At 34.9% G+C, this 18,323-nt stretch overlaps 1 protein-coding gene across 1 annotated transcript in view; it reads right to left on the reverse strand.

The window, feature by feature from the left end:
• The window catches only part of SLCO1B3 (solute carrier organic anion transporter family member 1B3), a 67,189-nt gene that overhangs the window by 26,977 nt on the left and 21,889 nt on the right, over nucleotides 1-18,323 (reverse strand). The window contains exons 3-5 of the mRNA XM_046653094.1: nucleotides 5,931-6,072; nucleotides 3,203-3,335; nucleotides 31-152 (exon numbers count right to left, since the gene is read on the reverse strand). Of these exons, the coding sequence (XP_046509050.1) occupies nucleotides 31-152; nucleotides 3,203-3,335; nucleotides 5,931-6,072 (397 nt within the window). The remainder of the gene's footprint in view (nucleotides 1-30; nucleotides 153-3,202; nucleotides 3,336-5,930; nucleotides 6,073-18,323) is intronic.

Here is an 18,323-nt window from a genome sequence, read left to right on the forward strand (position 1 = left end):
GAATATTTTTTAGTGACTATCAATTCTTACCTTGTCCTACTATCTCAGGTGATGTTGTATTGAGTAACAAAGTTTGATCCATTAAGCAGGTTGATAAGCTTGATGTTGAATTCTCTGACGGATTAATAAGAGTTTCTTTCGAATACCTGTAACTATAAGAACATCACTAGATTTAAAATTTCCATTATCTACTGAATATTTTCACTTTTCCAAGAAATAGGAATTTTCCTCTTTATTTGCACCATTCTCTTCTCCAAATTATCAGAATCCTCTTTGTCAACTTCCCAGCCTGTATTTTAGGGTAGGTGATGGGTGAAAGTAAAATGAGAGTGCCCACTGGGAAATATTCAATACCCCCAGGCAAGGAGGATTATCATGTTGCTATCCTCCTAGGCGTGCTTATATTTGGCCAAGCTATGAAGCGCTATCTTGGTTTCACGCTTTTGTTAAAAAAAAAAACTAATTGTATCTATCCATCCCTCTGAATTGTCTTCAAAGATGATCCCAATCTAAACTTTCTGTTAACTTTCTGATAACATATAATAAACTTTAGAGCAGTGTTTTCCAAATCATTTACAGTGCACACTGATTTACCTACATTTTCTATCAATAAGCTGTCTGAGTTTCTTTTATGGATACACATGCTTCCCACCTCCAGCACAGATGCACACTTTCATATGCCTGACTTCATAATTTAGTTAAAAAAAATTCTAATTTATTTCAATTTGATGAGAAACAACTTAATAAGAACAACAGAGACAGGGCTAGAATAAGGACAAATGCTGATCCCCCAAAACACTGAGACACCCTATGCTATGAGCTCCAAGGCAGCCTACTGTATGTGAGTCATTATGCTCAGTTCCAAAGAGCTAGAAATAAAACATACAGTTTTTGTACTTAGGACATTTTACACTCTCTAAGATAAACATATATGATAAAATAGTGATAAGTTTAGTATATGAGGTCCTGAGTTGTCATGAAGTAAAAATGGATGGTCTGCTTTGCATGGAGGTGGGGGAAGGGGTGAATTAGAGAAGACTTCACAATGAGGATTACATATGAGATGAATGTTGAAGACAGATAGGAATTTAATAGGTAGATGAAGAAGGAAAAACACCAAAGCCTGTAAAAAAAAAAATATGCAAAGGCATGACATATTATGGCACATCTGGAAAACTGTAGGCCAGAGTGTGGTCCTCAATCGTGAGGAGCAGTGTAAGATGAAGGTAGGAAGATAGTCAAGGACCAAATGCACAATAAGCAACCAGCATATGGAAATAAGCTTAGAAATTAATCCATAGGCAAGCAGCATTCAATATTTTTTACTGTGACCAGCAGTAAGAAATACATTTTGCATCACAACAACAATGCATACATATGGACACACATACATTCACATATATATATGTACAACTAAAACTAAAGTTCCGCAGAATAATATTTGTTTCTACTCACATTGTTTATTGTATTTTATCCTATTCCATCCTATTAAAAAATTGTTCATATTAATCATCTGAATTGATTTACTGGTCCACTAGTGGTTCAGAATCTGAAGTTTGAAAAACATTGCTCTGGGAAATTGGGAGTTTTAAGCAGGAGTAAAATAATCAGATTTGTGTTTTAAAATGAATTCTCTAGTATGGAATATGAGTTAGAATAGAGTTGAGACTAGAGGCAAAAAGTCCAGGTCAGAGATGAGGAAAGCCTCAACCAGGTTAGGGACAGTGGAGATGAAAGGAGGTAGACAGGAATTGACAGACAGAAGGTAGAATAAGCAAGATTTGATGACCAGCAGTCATCTGTTTTGAAATAAAGAAAAAGTTTGGGATGAGGCCCTTGACTTTGGTTTGAGTTCCTTTGTGGCTAAAGGAATCATTATTGAAAGAGTGAGTGAGAAAAATCTGAGCTGATTTTGGCACAGGGATGGATTCAGTTTTGAATATACGGATGGGAAATACTTGTAGGATGTTAGACTGGAGATACCCTTGGGGTGGTTGATTATATAGATCTTGAGTGTAAGAAAAAGTCACCATGTATAGGTGTTAGCTGCATTTAATGCTGCATACACTCCATAAAAATGTTCTAGAATGAAAAGTGAATAAGATTGAAGAGAGAGCTTAGGGGATACTCACAAATGGTGTCAGCAGCAGAAGAAAAGAAGGGGTATAATGAAGAAGCCACAAAGATAGGAAATAAATCAAGACAGAGTAATACAATGAAAATAAGAAGGAGCAGTGCTGGGAAGAAGAAAATACTCATAAGGGTCAAATACTATAGACAAAAAAGAGAGATTGGTATGGAAAACAAAAGACATGAATGTTGGCTTTGGGAATGAGTAAGTAATCAATGTCTTTAGCAGAAATTGCTCATTGTCTCTCAATATCCATTCTTATCTCCTTCCATTATAATAGAAGGTGAGATTTTTAGCTAGGAGCATGGCATCCTGGAATAAAGTCTATTTTTTCCAATGTCTTTATATCTGGATGTGAGATATAATAAAATTCCGACCAAGGTGAAGCTAGTAGAAGTGTTACACTTCTGAAAATACTTCTTAAGCCCCAGCCTGTGTGCACTCTGCTTCTTCTTGTTGTTCTTTTTCCCTTCCTCTATTCTGTTTCCTGGAACAACATTGCCACAATTGGGACCATTAGGTCGAAGCCATGCGAGGCAGAGAAATGTGATAAAAAGAAGCAGTAACCTACCATTCCTGGGCTGGCTACATTAACTTTTTATGTGAAAAATAAGCTTCTATCTTATTTAAGCCAACACTATTTCAGGTTTTCTGTCATTAGTATCCCTCTAATCAGAACTACACAGTGAGCTTAAGAACAGTCTCAATGGAAATCCAAATGGAAAAACCCATACTGCAGTGGGTTGAGTGGTGAAGTCTTATTGAATGCAATCAAAATCTTGTAGGCAAAGACACAACGTACGTATGTTATACTAGAAAGCCATAAAGCGCTCATTTATTTCCTATGAACCTGTACACCTTATTTAGTGCTATTCATATGTCAAAGTCAATGAAATCCATGGTGGATAAAGCAATAAGATAATTATTACCTAGAACAATATACTCCATTTCTACACATACTTAGTGGGTATTCTTCTCAAAAGGTGACTGTTTATATAAAAGGAAAAAAAATGAAATTCTACTGTTAACTTACAAGTAAATGATAATTAATGGCACAGAAGAAATACTTACTATCCCATGAAGAAATGTGGCAAAGCAGTCAAAATACTTCCAGTTCCCATAATCAAGCAACCAATTCCAATTATCTTTGGTCTGTGTAGTTTGGATCCAAAGTAACTCACAAATACAATCACAAACAAATTTCCTAGGAAGAGAACAAAACAATTTTGATATGATTCATTATAGAAAACATTGACTGAGTCCCATTTTGTGTCCAGTAGAATGAAAGGCCCCAAAATGAATAGAGCATAAGACATGGGACCGTCCCTCGAAGATCATGTAACTGAATCGAGAAGGTGAAACTTACACTGAACCACTCCGTGTAAAGTTGTATGGCATTAACAAGCAGAATAAGTTTTCAATATGAAAGAAAGCACTTGAATTATTTGGCTATGTTAGTGAAGCAAAATTTTATTGAAGAATTTGGAGTTGACTGGATTATATTGGAATGAGGAAAATCCTCCTGATCTGAAAGAAAGATATTCATTCATGCATTTGCTCATTCACTCCCAGCATACTTGAAATTTCTATTAGGTATCTGCCACGGTGTTAGGAGCCAGAAATATTAAAAAGAAAGAATAAACCATGGTATTTGTCCTCAAGAAATTTACATACCAGTGATAAAAATAGATAGATGGAGAGAGGTGCTGTTAGAACACAGAGAGGGGAAACTTTAATTAATTAAGGTTTTAGGAAAGTTTCCTGTAGGAGAGGCCACTTGAGATTTAATGTTGAGTATAAATTATTTAGATTAAAAAAACAAAGAAGAGTATTCCAAGTAGAGGGAGTCACAACCAATTCTGACACATCTGGAGTTATATCTATAATAATAAACTTACAATGACCAAGAATTACCGAACATTCGATGGGAAAAAAATAGCATGAAATAAAAGCAGCAAAATGAACTGGCAGATGAAGTAACCCATGAAGAAACAGTCAAATAAGGAAACTAAAAAGAGGAGAAACTTTGACAAAAATCCAGTTAGTATCTGTAGAGGTACAAGGGTATGTTGCATCTGTAAAATGAGAACAGGCAGACTAAAAACAAGGAGAACAACAAAGTATTGTTGTAAATTAAAATTATTGTAGAAAATGTACATATTGGAACCTGAGGAGATAGATGAGACGGTGTCAGAGAAGACTGATGAGACATGAAGAAAAAAAGTAGAATTTTCAAAAGAAAACTTACAGGAAAAAAATAGCCAGAAAATTTAGTATTCATCTTATACATGTTTCAGAAGAAAATAGAGGGGAAGAAACAAATTTTTAAAATAGAAAATAAATTCCCTGAGCTAAAGAAAGACTTAAGCCCTTAGATGAAAATTTTTATTTTCTGCAGTATAAATAATGTAAAAGATACAGTCCTGGATAGATGCTGATAGAATTTCTGAAATTCTGGGATAAAGCGGAGGTACCTACCAGTACATGACAACGATACTGATAATGATCTCTCATACACAACATTAGATGCTATAAAACAGTAGATAAATGTTTTAAGTGTTCTAAGGACAAAAGATTTTTTAAGCTTAATTCCATACTCAGACAAACTATCACTTGAATATGATAGTAAACTAAATACATTGACCCACAAACAAGGGCTCAGAAAGTAAGTATGACATGTGTTCAATTATTTCTGGAAAAAAACTTAAAGATATACTTCAGAAAAAGCTAAAGATGAGAGCTGAAGTCCTAAGATTCAAGAAACAGTTGTAAGAAAAGAAACCACTAAAACTTTTAACCATGTTCGTCTAATTGCTATTAAATAGCTACAAAGTTTAATAAAAATATTAAGAATCAATTCCTTAATAAAAAGAGGCACACGGTGAATTAGGATTTAAAGCTAATAATAGTCTAATACTAAAATTCTAGATGATTTCATGAAACTAGGGAGGTGAAAGAGTGAAGGATATGTAGGATGTAATGTTCTCTGAAACATGAAAAGGTAGAATTCATAACAAAAAGATAAATGTCTTCCTTTGTATAATTATTTTTAAAATACTCAATAGCTAAATATATTTTAAATAAGGTTAAAGGATAAATTTATAGAAAATATCTGGAATCTATACAACATACATAATTTTTGAGTCCTTTTAAGTCATTAAAAAATTTTTTAAAAAAGGAAAAATGGGCAGAGGTAATGAGCTACCAATTTATAAGAGAAAATAATGTTCAATAATCATATAAAACCTCACTATTATTGGAGAAATCCAAATGAAAATGAAGACAACAAAGCAGTATATTCAATGTACTAAAAAAAAAAAACTTTTACCCTCAATATTACATCCAGTTAAACAGTAGAAACCTAACAGAGGTTGCTCCAAAGCTGTTCCTCCCTCCTCAAATCATTGGAATCATAATCCTCTCTCCAACCTTTTTTTGCCCTAGGACACCTTGAGAGAGGAAAGGTAAAGCCCTGGAAAGTATTAGTTTGCAAACAAGTTAGTATAAATCAGGGGTTTTCAACTTCTGCACTATTGACATTCTAAGCTAGATAATTCTTTGTTATGAGGGCTCTCCTTGGCATTGTAGGATGTTGGGCAGCATCCTGGCCTCTACCACTAGATGCCAGTAGCAACCCCCTCGCTGAGTTATAGCAACCAAAAATGGCTCCAGATTGCCAAATTGTCCCTGGGGGACAAATTTACCGTGGTTGAGAACCAGTAGTATAGAGCATGTATGGCAGTTTTTACCTCTGTAAATCTGGTTACTAAGTAATAATCAAAATAGAAGTAAAAATTACCCATTTCAAAGCTTCCATCAATTAAGCCAACAACAGAAGATGTTATGTCAAATCTCCTTTCTATTTGAGTGATGGAACTTTTCATAATGACTGCATTTAGTGCTTTACAAATAAAGCTGAGCGTCAGGGCTGCGAAGAACAGCTAAGAAAAAGTAGAAAGAAAGGAAAAAATGGTTAATCAAAGGACTACATAATGTTTATATGCACACAGAATTAAAATAGCTTTTCTTCTTTACTTAAAAACATTATTTTTATCATAAGAAGCATACCCACCTTTCCTCTATACCAATTGGTATTTCTTAGCCCTTTTAACATTATTATCACTATATTGATAAAGCATCATTTTCTAACTTGGCGACATCAGATTATTAGAGTAGTACAGTCAAGGTTGTTATTTTTTTTTTTAAAGATTTTATTTTTTTCCTTTTTCTCCCCAAAGCCCCCCGGTACATAGTTGTATATTCTTTGTTGTGGGTCCTTCTAGTTGTGGCATGTGGGACGCTGCTTCAGCGTGGTTTGATGAGCAGTGCCATGTCCGCGCCCAGGATTCGAACTAATGAAACACTGGGCCGCCTGCAGCAGAGCGCGCGAACTTAACCGCTCCACCACGGGGCCAGCCCCAAGGTTGTTATTTTTTAATTAATGTCATTAACTGATTTCTAGGAAGCTAGATAATGGTCTGAGATGGCCATGATGACAATTTATTCTTTATTCCCAAGTAAATAACACAGGCTAACTATGAGGGGAGTGTCTAGACATTCTCAAAGGTAGCATTTCCAGGAAGCCGGCTGAAAAATGGAACTTTTTCACTTATAAAACATCACTATTGTTGGAGAAATGCAAATTAAAATGAAGATAACAAAAGCAATATACTCAATGTTCTTAAAAAAATGATTTTTAACCCTGGTGGTTATAGATATTTTATTTTCAGTTTCATTGTAACAAAATTTAGTGATTCATTCTTCTTACAGCCCATATCCATATCCATAAGTGAATTCCTTTTGCTTCTAGTATTAAAATCTGATCTTGTTGTGGACTGCATGTTTGTCTCCCCCGCAAATTCATATGTTGAAACTCTAATTTTCAAATGATTATTTTTGGAGATGAGGTTTTTGGGAGATAATTAGGTCATGAGGGTGGAACCCTCATGATAGGATAACTATTCTTATGAGAGTTTGCTTCTCTCTCTTCTTCTGCCATATGAAGACCCAGCAAGAAAACAACCATCTGAAAACTAGGAAGAGGCTTCTCACCAGAACCCAATTACACTGGTTCCCTGATGCCAGACTTCCAACCTTCAGAACTGTGAGAAATAAATTTCTGATGTTTAAGCCACCGAGTCTATGGCATTGCGTTAAAGCAGGCCAGGAAGACCCAACCAGCCCTTCTCATGACCCTCTATACTACCAGTGGTAGCCACTCTCATGTCTAGTCTGGATTATTGCATTAGCCTCCTAATAGATCTTTCTGCTTCTGCTCTCACCCAACTACAGTCTCTTCTCAACACAGTAGCTAGAAAAATTCTTTAAAAATGGAAATTAGATCATGCCAGTGATCCTTCCATCTCAGGCATAATAATATCTAGTCTAAGCCCTAAATGATCTTCCCTCCCCGGGAATATCCCTTCCTCACAAATGTTTCTTTGTACCTTCTTTATCTCATCTTCTGTTGATCTAGTCCTTGCTTATTTCTCTCCAGCTACACTAGCCTTCTTGCTGTACCTTGAGCATTCCATGTTTGTTATATTGCCTCAGGTTCTTTGTTTTTGCTTTTCTTTCTACAGGGAATGCTCTTCCCCATAGTCATATTTCTGTCACTCACTCCCTCACATCTTTGAGGTTTTTGCTCAATGTAACTGCCAAAATGAGGCTTTCCTTGATCAACCTCTTTAAAATTACAGTCTCGCATCACTTAATGAAGGGGATATGCTCTGAGAAATGCATCAGGTGATTTTGTCATTGTGCAAACATCGTAGGGTGTACTTACACAAACCTACATGGTATAGTCTACACACATCTAGGCTGTATGGTACTAATCTTATGGGACCACCATCATATATGTGGTTCATCATTGACTGAAATGTCATTATATGGTGCATGGTTGTACACTACTTTCCCTTCACGTTATATTTTATTTCTTTAATGTATATTGCCCTCACTTGAATATAACCTTCATCAGAGCAGTGCTTTTTGTCTATTTTGATCACTGTTATATCCTTAATACTTAGAACAGTGTGTGCCACAGACATGCTCAAAAATATTTGTTGAACTTTTGTCTAACCAGAAGCTACTATGTGTCTTACATGAGGCCATGCGTGGAGGAAAGAGAAAAAGGCCCAATACAGCTCTTCCATTGCTGGCAAGATGTTTGTACTTCCCTTCCTGTATAGGGAATTTTCAATGAAGTGAAAGACCTTGAGAAAAGCTGTAAAATGATACTACTTCTTAGAAATAATCGAGAATTCCTATAGAGGATATCAGAAGTCATCTAAGAATGAAACCCAAAAGGTGGAAGAGTATCCAGATCAGTTTTACTAAGTTAATGAAGGGAAGAACTAGACTCATAGGAGAAAGATATTAAATTTGTCCAATGGAGTTAGAAGAAATTATGAAGATTTTCCTCAAGGAGTGCAATTCTGACATCTTGTAGAATTATATGCAGCCTTTACATCATAGAACAAAAATAAAAAATTTTCAGATTCTGATCATTTCAAAAAATCATCATGTTATTGACACCAAAAAAGAACAAATGTGGGTGGGAGTTACATCAGCAAGATGATGGAATAGGAAGCCCTCAACCTTCCTTGCCCCATAGACACGAGGATTTAACAACCACAAACCAAACAAATGCCTCTGTGGGAAGTTCAGAAATCATTTAAAACATTTCTGCATCCTAGGCAGTGCAAATCCAACCACATGGGAGCTTGGGAGGAAAATTTGTGACCCTCTCCATTCTCTTGCCAGAGCCTTCCCCCACCATGCATAGTTGGTGTATTTGAAACAAAATTCCCAAATCTTGTCTTCTCCCTGCAGGGAAAAAGGAGTAGAACTTATGTCAATGTTCTGGATTTTAGGGGGGCTGTTTGAGGGACCAGTACTGTATCCAAGTACTGAAAAGAGTGGGTCACCAGGTTGAAGGTCTCAGAGCAAAGATGATAAACGATGCACTAGAGTCTGCAATACCACAGACAGACATTAGGTGGAACACCAGTATTGTGATTCACTACATTACCAGCGATGCTAGTATCTCAGACAGACACCAGGGGGAGATTGTAAGTAGAAACCAGCAAATTTCTTCAAATAGTCCAGAGAAGACACACCCAGAGACAGCTTGGGATGTCTCCAGAATCTCCAACCTGGCTTAGTAATGAAAGTTGACCATGTACAAAACCAGAGCGCAAAGTCTGAGAGAATTAAAGAGAACTGGCTGATTCTGCAAACGCCAAAATTCCAACAACAAAAAATAACAAGACATATAAAGAAATAGGGAACCATGATACATTTAAAGAAACAAGTTAAATCTCCAGAAATTGGCCCTAAAGAAATAGAGATATATGAATTGCCAGAAAAGGAATTAAAATTACTGCCATAAGGATACTCGATGAATTAAAACACAGCACAGATAAACACCTAAGCGAAATCAGAAAAATGATGGATAAACAAAGTGAGAATATTGATAAAGACATAGAAACTACAAAGAATAATCAAACAGAAGTTCTGGAGCTGAAGAATACCTTAACTGAATTGAAAACTTCACTAGAGCAACTCAATAACAAACTTGACCAGACAGAAAAGGAATCAATGAACTTTAATACTGAGTCAGAGGAGAGAAAAAAACAAAGAATGAATAAAAATGAATAGCCTAAAGGACTTATGGAATACCATCAGGCAAACAACATACGCATTATGAGGGTACCAAAGGAAGAAAGGGAGAAATTGGCAGAGAAATTATTTGAAAAAATAATTGTCAAAAATTTCCCAAATCTGAGGAGAAAAATATACATACAAATTCAAAAAGTTCAAAGAATATCATCTAGGATAAATGGAATGAGACCTACACCAAAACACATCATAATCAAATTGTCAAAAGTGACAGACAGAGAGAAAAGTTGAAAACAGTAAGAGAAAAAACAAGTCATCACATGCAAGGGAATTCCCAATAGATTATCATCAGATTTCTCAGCAAAAATCTTATAGGTTAGAAGGGAGTGGGATGAAATATTCAAAGTACTGAAAGAAAAAGACTGCCAACCAAGAATATTATATCTCACAAAACTGTCATTCCAGAACAAAGGGGAAGTCAAGACTTTCCCCAATAAGCAAAAGCTGAAGGAATTAATCACCACTAGATCTATCCTACAAGAAACACTGAACAGAGTCCTATGAGTTGAAGTGAATGGATGATAAACAGTAACACAAAACCACACCAAGATATAAAATTCTTTAGTAAAGGAAATATAGAATCCTGTATCGTTGTAATGTAGGTGAGAAAATCTCTTATAAAAATCTGATTTAGAATTTTTTTAAAGGCATAAAATGTAATTATAAATCTATGTTAGTGGATATGTGATATTAAAAGGGGCAATTTGTGTCATCAATAACATAAAGTTGGTGGGAGGCAGATATGTAAAAGAATAGAGTTTTTATACACAATTGAAGTCAAGTTGTTATCAGTTTAAACAGATTGTAATAACTTTGAGATCTTTCAGCACGTTGATCTTAGATTTCCCAGACTCCAGAACTATGAGAAATAAATATTTGTTATTTAAGCCACCCAGTCTATGGTATATATATATTTTTTATAGCTGAACAGGTAGAGAAGATATTCCATGCAAACAAAAACCTAAAGAGAGCAGAGGTAGCCATATTTATATCAGACAAAATAGACTTTAAGACAAAAATGGTCACAAGAGATAAAGTCACATTATATAATGATAAAAGTTTAAATTCATCAGGAGGATATAACAATTATAAATATATATGCACCTAACATTAGGACACTCAAATATATAAAGCAACATTGACAAAGCTAAAGGTAGAAATAGGCAGAAACACAATACGAGTGAGAGAATCATACCCCACTTTGAATAATGGACAGAACAACCAGACAGAGACTCAATAAGAAAACGTTAGACTTTAACAACACCGTGTGCCATTTGGACCTAATTGGACCTAGACACACACAGAACAGTCCACCCAACAACAGCAGAATATACATTCTTTTCAAGTACACATGAAACGTTCTCCAACATAGACCACATGTTAGGCCACAAGACAATTTTAACAAATTTAATAAGATTAAAATCATGCTATGTATCTTCTGTGACCACAATGAAACAAAACTAGAAAACAATAGAAGAAAGAAAACCCTTAACTATGTGGAAATTAAACAACACAATCTTAAACAAGTAAAGGCTCAGAGAATTTAGAAAGTATCTGGACACAAGTGAAAATGAAAACACAACATACTAAAATATATGGGATGCAGTAAAAGCAGTACTAAAAGAAAAGTTTATAGTGATAAATGATTACTTTAAAGAGGAAGAAAGACCTCAAACCAACAGGCTAAACTTACACCTCAACGGCCTAGAAAAAGAACAAAGTAAACTCAAAGTTATCAGAAGGAAGGAAATAACAAAGATTAGAGTAGAGATAAATGAAAAAGGGAATAGAAAAACAATAGAAAAATTCCACAGAACTAAGAGTAGATTTTCAAAGAGATCAACAAAATTGATAAATTCTCAGCTAGGTTAAAAAAAAGAGGACTCAGTTAAAATTAGAAATGAAAGAGGAGACAATACAAATGATGTCACAGCAATAAAATAGAAGAGACTACTATGACAATTATATGCCAACAAATTGGATAAGCTAGAAGAAATGGATAAGTTACTAGAAACACACAACCTACCAAGACTGAATCATGAAGAAATAAAAAATATGAACACACCTATGTCTAGTGAGGAGATTGAAGCAGTAATCAAGAACCTCCCAACAAAGAAAGCCCAAGACCAGACAGCTTCACTGGAGAATTCTATCAAACATTTAAAAAAGAATTAATGCTAATTCTTCTCAAACTCTTCCAAAGAAATAAAGAGGAGGGAACATTCCCAAATTCATCCTATGAGGCCACATTACCCTGAGATCAAAGCAAGAAAAAGATACCACCAGAAAAGAGAACTCTAGACCAATATCCCTGATGAATATTAATAGAAAAATCTTCAACAAAATACTGGCAAAGAGTATCAAACAGCACATGAAAATAATCATACACTATGACCAAGTAGAATTTATATCTGGGATGCAAGTCTTGTTCAACATATGAAAATCAATCAATATAATACACCACATTAACAAAATAAAGAATAAAACCACATGATCATCTCATTAGATGAAGAAAAAGCATTCCACAAAATTCAACACCCTTTTATGAAAAAAAAAAAAAACACTCAACAAACTAGGAATAGAAAGGAACTATCTCAATGTAATAAAGGCCATATATGAAAAGCCAATACCTAACGTTATAGTCAATGGAGAAAGATTGAAAACTTTTTCTCTGAGATCAGGAACAAGGCAAGCATGCCCACAGTAGCCACTACTCTTCAACACAGTACTGGAAGTTCTAGCCAGAGTAATTAAACAAGAAAAAGAAATTAAAGGCATACAAATTGGAAAAGAAATAAAATTATATTTTTATTATTTATTTAGAATTAGACTTATTATTTATTTATAATTTATATTGTTATTACTATCTGTTCACAGATGATATGATCTTATATGTAGACATCTATAAAGATTCTACACAAAAAAAGCTATTAGGACCAATAAATAAAATTCAGCAAAGATGCAGTATACAAGATCAACACTCAAAATCGTTTGTCTTTCTGTACACTAACAATGAGCAATCTAAAAAGAAATTAAGAAAACAATCTCATTTACTACAGCATCAAGAGGAATAAAACATTTAAGAGTAAACTTAACCAAGAAAGTGAAAGATTTGTACACTGAAAACTAACAAACATTGCTAAAGAAACCGAAGAAGGTACCAATAAATGGAAAGACATGCAAGTTAGTAGACTGGAAAACTTCATATTGTTAAAATGTTCATATTACCCAAAGTGATCTACAGATTCAATGCAATACCTATCAAAATTCCAATGTCATGTTTTTGCAGAAATAGAAAAAAAATTCCTAAAATTCATATGGAATCTCAAGGGACCTGAAAAGCCAAAACAATCTTGAAAAAGAGCCAAGTTGGAGAGGTCACACTTTCTGGTTTCAAAACATACTACAAAACAACAGTAATTAAGATGGTGTGATACTGGCATAAAAATAGGTATATAGGCCAATGGCACAGAATAGAGACCCCAGAAATAAGGTCTTGCTTATATGGCCTGATGAGACAATGGTGCTAAGACTATATAATTGGGAAAGAACAGTCTCTCCGACAAATGATGTTGGGAAAGCTGGATATCCATGTGCAAAGGAATGACATTGGACCCACTGCCTTCCATAACATACAAAAATTAATTCAAAATGGGTTAAAGACATAAATGTAAGACCTAAAACTCTTAAATGAAAATATCAAGGAATAGCTTCAGGACATTGAATTTGGTAATGATTTCTTGGATACACCAAAAGCATAGGTAGCAAAAGCAAAAATAGACAAATGAGACTACATCAAACTTTAAAACTTCTGTGCACCAAAAGAAACAATCAACAGAGTAAAAAGACAACCATATAATGAGGGAAAATAATTGTAAGTCATGTACTTGATAATGGATTAATAGCCACACTAAATAACGAACTTCTACAACTCAACAACAACAAAACAAAACAACAAAACAACCTGATTAAAACACAGAAAAAAGACCCAAATAGACGTTTCTCCAAAGAAGATATACAAATGGGCAATAACCACATGAAAAGATGCTTAACATCACTAATCATTAGGGAAATGCAAGTTAAAACCACAATGAAATATTACTTCACACCTGTTAGAATGGCTACCATCAAAAAGACAAGAGATAACAAGCACTGGCAAGGATTCATTAGTATAGAAATTTGATCACGTGCATCCCTTGTCAAATAGGTTCTACTTTCTTTTTTCTCTTGTTTTACTTTCTCTTCCTTCCCTTTTACTATCTCCATCTTTCTCCTACTATCCTGCCTCAAGCTAATTTGTTAACCACACAGTATTCCCTCCACATTTTTCTCAATATTTGTATGATTTCAAACAAGCATATATATTACTAACACAGATTCATATTTATTCTGCCTCTCTTCCTTTGTGGTATGATCTGAGAGAATACCACATCTTGAATTTCCAGCTTATTGACTCACTTTTTGAGTGTTTTTATTATCCAAATGGGTTTTCTCTGCCAACAATCAAGTTTTTGGTGCCTCTTACCATTTGTATATTTCCCCTGAATCTCCCTGAGAATAATACTTATACTAATTTTAAAATTCTGTTCTTTTTTATATATATTTTTTGCTATAGGTGAATTGTTTCATTTATTGAGTCTATTGTCTCTTATTAAGAGTGGTGAATTTAAAATACCTACTGATTCTTGGCAATCTGCTCTGTTCCACAGATGCAAGGTCCTGTTTCCTTGCCTCTGACTATTCAGTCTGTTTGTGAAGCCTATTTGGGATGGAGAGGCAGCAATCACTAGCAGCAGGGTCAGCCAATAGTTAATCTTCTGCATGTAGGCACTTCATTTCTTCCTGGTTGTTGCCAGTCACCTGAGGCAGTGTCTTTCTTCATATGCCCAGGCGTCTTCACTGCTCCTGCCCAGAGTAGATGTCACTGCAGTTTGCTGCTTGGACTAAGTGGGGTATGTTGATGATCAGGAGAGAGATGTTGAGCAAGGAAAGATGCATATTCTCTCTTTGAGCGGGATACCCTAACTGACCACCTGTTAGCTGTCTCTAGGACCTCTATCCCACTCTCAGTGGCTTTACCTTTGAAGAACCCTTAGTGCCACTTCCATGTTTTCCAATTTTCTTCTCCTACATTTTTCTTGGACTGCAATTTCTTTCTTCAGTCTAATTCTTTCTATGTCTTACCTTTCAGAAAACCCTCATGGTTTCTGATTTACAAAATCTATCTGTTCTTGTTTGAGCAGAGTTATGAGTTGCCCTTAACATCTTTCAAATTATTTATTAAAATTGGACGGAGGAGGAGGTGGCTTCTGCCTTATTATTCCCAATCTGCCGTATTGAACTGGAAGGCTTCAAGTTTTGTCTTTTCTTTTCCAATGAATAAATAGAAAAAATTTTATCAGGCTCTCCATCAAACTCAGATGCCTGACACATAATGAGTAAATACTCAATAAGTGTTTTCTGGTTGTTGAATAAATTGTTATTCCCCCAATTCAGGTTATAAATCTGGTACAGAGTCAACATATAGTGAAACCTCTCATTTCTTAGTTTCCTCAGCCCGTAGGTGGAGATAATTATACTAAAATCGGTATAAGGATTACTTGAAATAATATACATAAAATTCTTGGCACAGTGCTAGCCACGTAGTAAGCATTAATAAATGTTTGTTTTTATTATCATTGAGAGTTACCATCATCTAGCTTTTGGCTGTAAGTTTAATTAATAAAAACAGGTTATTTAGTTATTAGTAGTTATTAGTTATTAGTAATCAGGTTATTTCTGATTATTTAGTTAAACATATTTTTCTTTAAACATTGGCACCTGAGCTAACATCTGTTGCCAATCTCCTTTTGTTTTCTTCTTCTTCTTCTCCCCAAAGCCCCTCAGTACATAGTTGTATATTCTAGTTGTAGGTCCTTCTGGCTCTGCTATGTGGGACGCTGCCTCATCATTGCTTGATGAGTGGTGCTAGATCCGTGCTCAGGATCCGAACGAGCGAGACCCTCAGCCACCATAGTGGAGTGTGTGAACTTAACCACTTGGCCATGGAACTGGGCCCCTAGTCAAACATATTTTTATGTCATGCACTGTTATAGGTTCTGCAGAATCAGTAATGAACATATTGACAATGTGATTTATTGATTACTGAAGACATACAGAGGCAAACTTTTATCTAAACACTGGTCATCAAAGCACTGATTGGTGAAATCAAAGAGGAGGGAATTTCAGAAAGTAACAAGACATCTCATTAAAGCAGATATAAGCATAACCAAATATAAATTCTGTCATACAAGAGAAGCTTTCTAAAAGTTCAGAGAAAGTTTTTGTATTGTCTGTGTCTTCAATCTTAGAAAGAAGATTAGCTCAAGACAAAGGAGAGACTCAATAGAGTCAAAATTCTCACACTACAATCCTAAGCTAGTTTTACAAAGAAGAAAGTGATAATAGATGTAAACATAAGGGCCGATATAGGATCTCTCCAATGAGCTGGGATTTTAGAAGGATATGAAATGAGTTAACATATATAGAATTATAAATATGCTTGCTTTTAATCTAACTATAACCCTGCAAATGGGCATTTTTAATCTGTTCCTAATGTAGGACTGAAGTTCAGAGAAAGAACGAGATGATTTTCTTATAACTTAAAAAAAACCCCACAAAGGAATAAGAAAGCTAAAATCTCCAGTGAAAAATATTAAAAGATCAATACCAGGAGGACAGAAATTTAATATTGAGAGAGGTAAAAACAGAGATACAAATGTTCGCAATCATCAAATAGATTTTAAAGTATCAGAGGCAGAAAGAGACAACTGGCATTGATTTAAGAGGTAAAGTCTGTATTTACCTGCAACCGTGGCAAGTCTGTTACTTATTTATTATGGCAAGAGTTCTAGCACTGAAGTCAGAAGACAGTTCAAAGCTTCCACTGCCACAGAAACAGCTAAGATTAACTCAGTTAACTCATCTGAACTTCAATTCATTTACTCAGCAAACATTTATCTAGCAACTATAATATAGCAATTATTCTGCTAAGCCTTGGAGTTGAGGCAGATACAGAATTAGAAGGTCAGTAAAAACAAGACATGAGAAATGCCTCAAAAGAACCAATAATTTCCTGGGGGCAATAAACAATAAACAAATAATGCCAGTATAAAATGTAATGAGTACTGTAATTGCTATAAATTTATAGTGTTAAGCGTGCACAGAAAAGAGGGATTAATTCTGCCTGTCTAGGTTACAGTTTCAACGGATATGGTGACATTGGAACTAAGTCTTTAGGGGATAATAGAAACTTAGAAATCGAAGAAGAAATAAACATTTAAAACAAAATAAGAAACCCATGAAAAGCCCCTGAGTAGTGAAAGAATACAGATCATTTGAAAAACAAAAAGGGTATCTGTGTGAGTGCAACCTAAGGAAAGAAATAAGCCAAACATTGGGAGATCAATCTGCATTTTTAATGTGACAAAAAGAGATTAAATTTTAAAGGGCAAATTCTAGTGCAAGGGGAAGATGGACTTATGGCAAAGAAATTGGTTAAAAAGATTTCAGAAAAAAAGATGAGCAGAGATGGAAAAAGGGAAACAAAATGTTACTGACACACTTAGGAGAAGTTTAAGAGGAGATCCAATAAGATGCGGGAATAATGTAAAATAATTATTCTGATTTTGTTTTCTGTGATTCTAGTTTGGAAAACTGTACGTAGTAATACTGTTATTGGGGATGAGAAAAAGAAAAGTCTTGGGGTTAAAGACAATAAAATCATCTTTTCATAAGTCAAATTTCAGGCGCCTTAGAATAAACATGTATCGAGCATACACACCTAAGGCAAGTTTAGTGCTCAAAAGAGAGTTTTGTTTGGAGGTAGTTTTGAGATTTACTAGAGGACAGTTTTACAATTAATCTAAAAAAACTCCTCCTGCCGCACTGCACCCTTGCTTTTCCGTAACTCTTTCTCCTGTCCTTTCCACTAAAAACAGAGAGTTGTTCACATTTGTATGCATCAAATCTTTTTTTGCATCATCACTCCCAAATATCCTTAGCAGGCTTATATTATTATGGCTATTCCAATTCTTTTTCAGGGTTTGTTTCAGACTTTCTTCTTTTTTTACTCTACATACTCTTTCTGGGAAAACTCAACAATTGCCATTGTTTTTGTTACCCCCTAAATACTGATGATTACCAAATCTATATTTTGAGCCAAGATTGCTTTTGCTGAGTTTTAGACTTCTTTTCCAAGGTGCCTATATTAGAGCTCTATTTTGGTGTGTCATTATTTTGTCTGGATCTTGTCCTCTTCTTCCTCCTTTTTCACCTCCTTTTCCTATGTCACTGTCTTCCACCAGCTGCCCAGGTTAGAATCTACTCTTTGATTGCACCCAATCAGTCCTCCAAACCTAAAAATTTAGTCTTATAAATATATCTCTTTTCAATATGCTTCACTTTGTATTTCCACTTCAAACGACCATCATCTTTCACCTAGATTACCACTATTTCTAGCTGGCATCTCTTT

The sequence above is a fragment of the Equus quagga genome, chromosome 1 (assembly GCF_021613505.1).
Source record: "Equus quagga isolate Etosha38 chromosome 1, UCLA_HA_Equagga_1.0, whole genome shotgun sequence".
In the NCBI taxonomy this organism is placed as follows: Eukaryota; Metazoa; Chordata; class Mammalia; order Perissodactyla; family Equidae; genus Equus; species Equus quagga.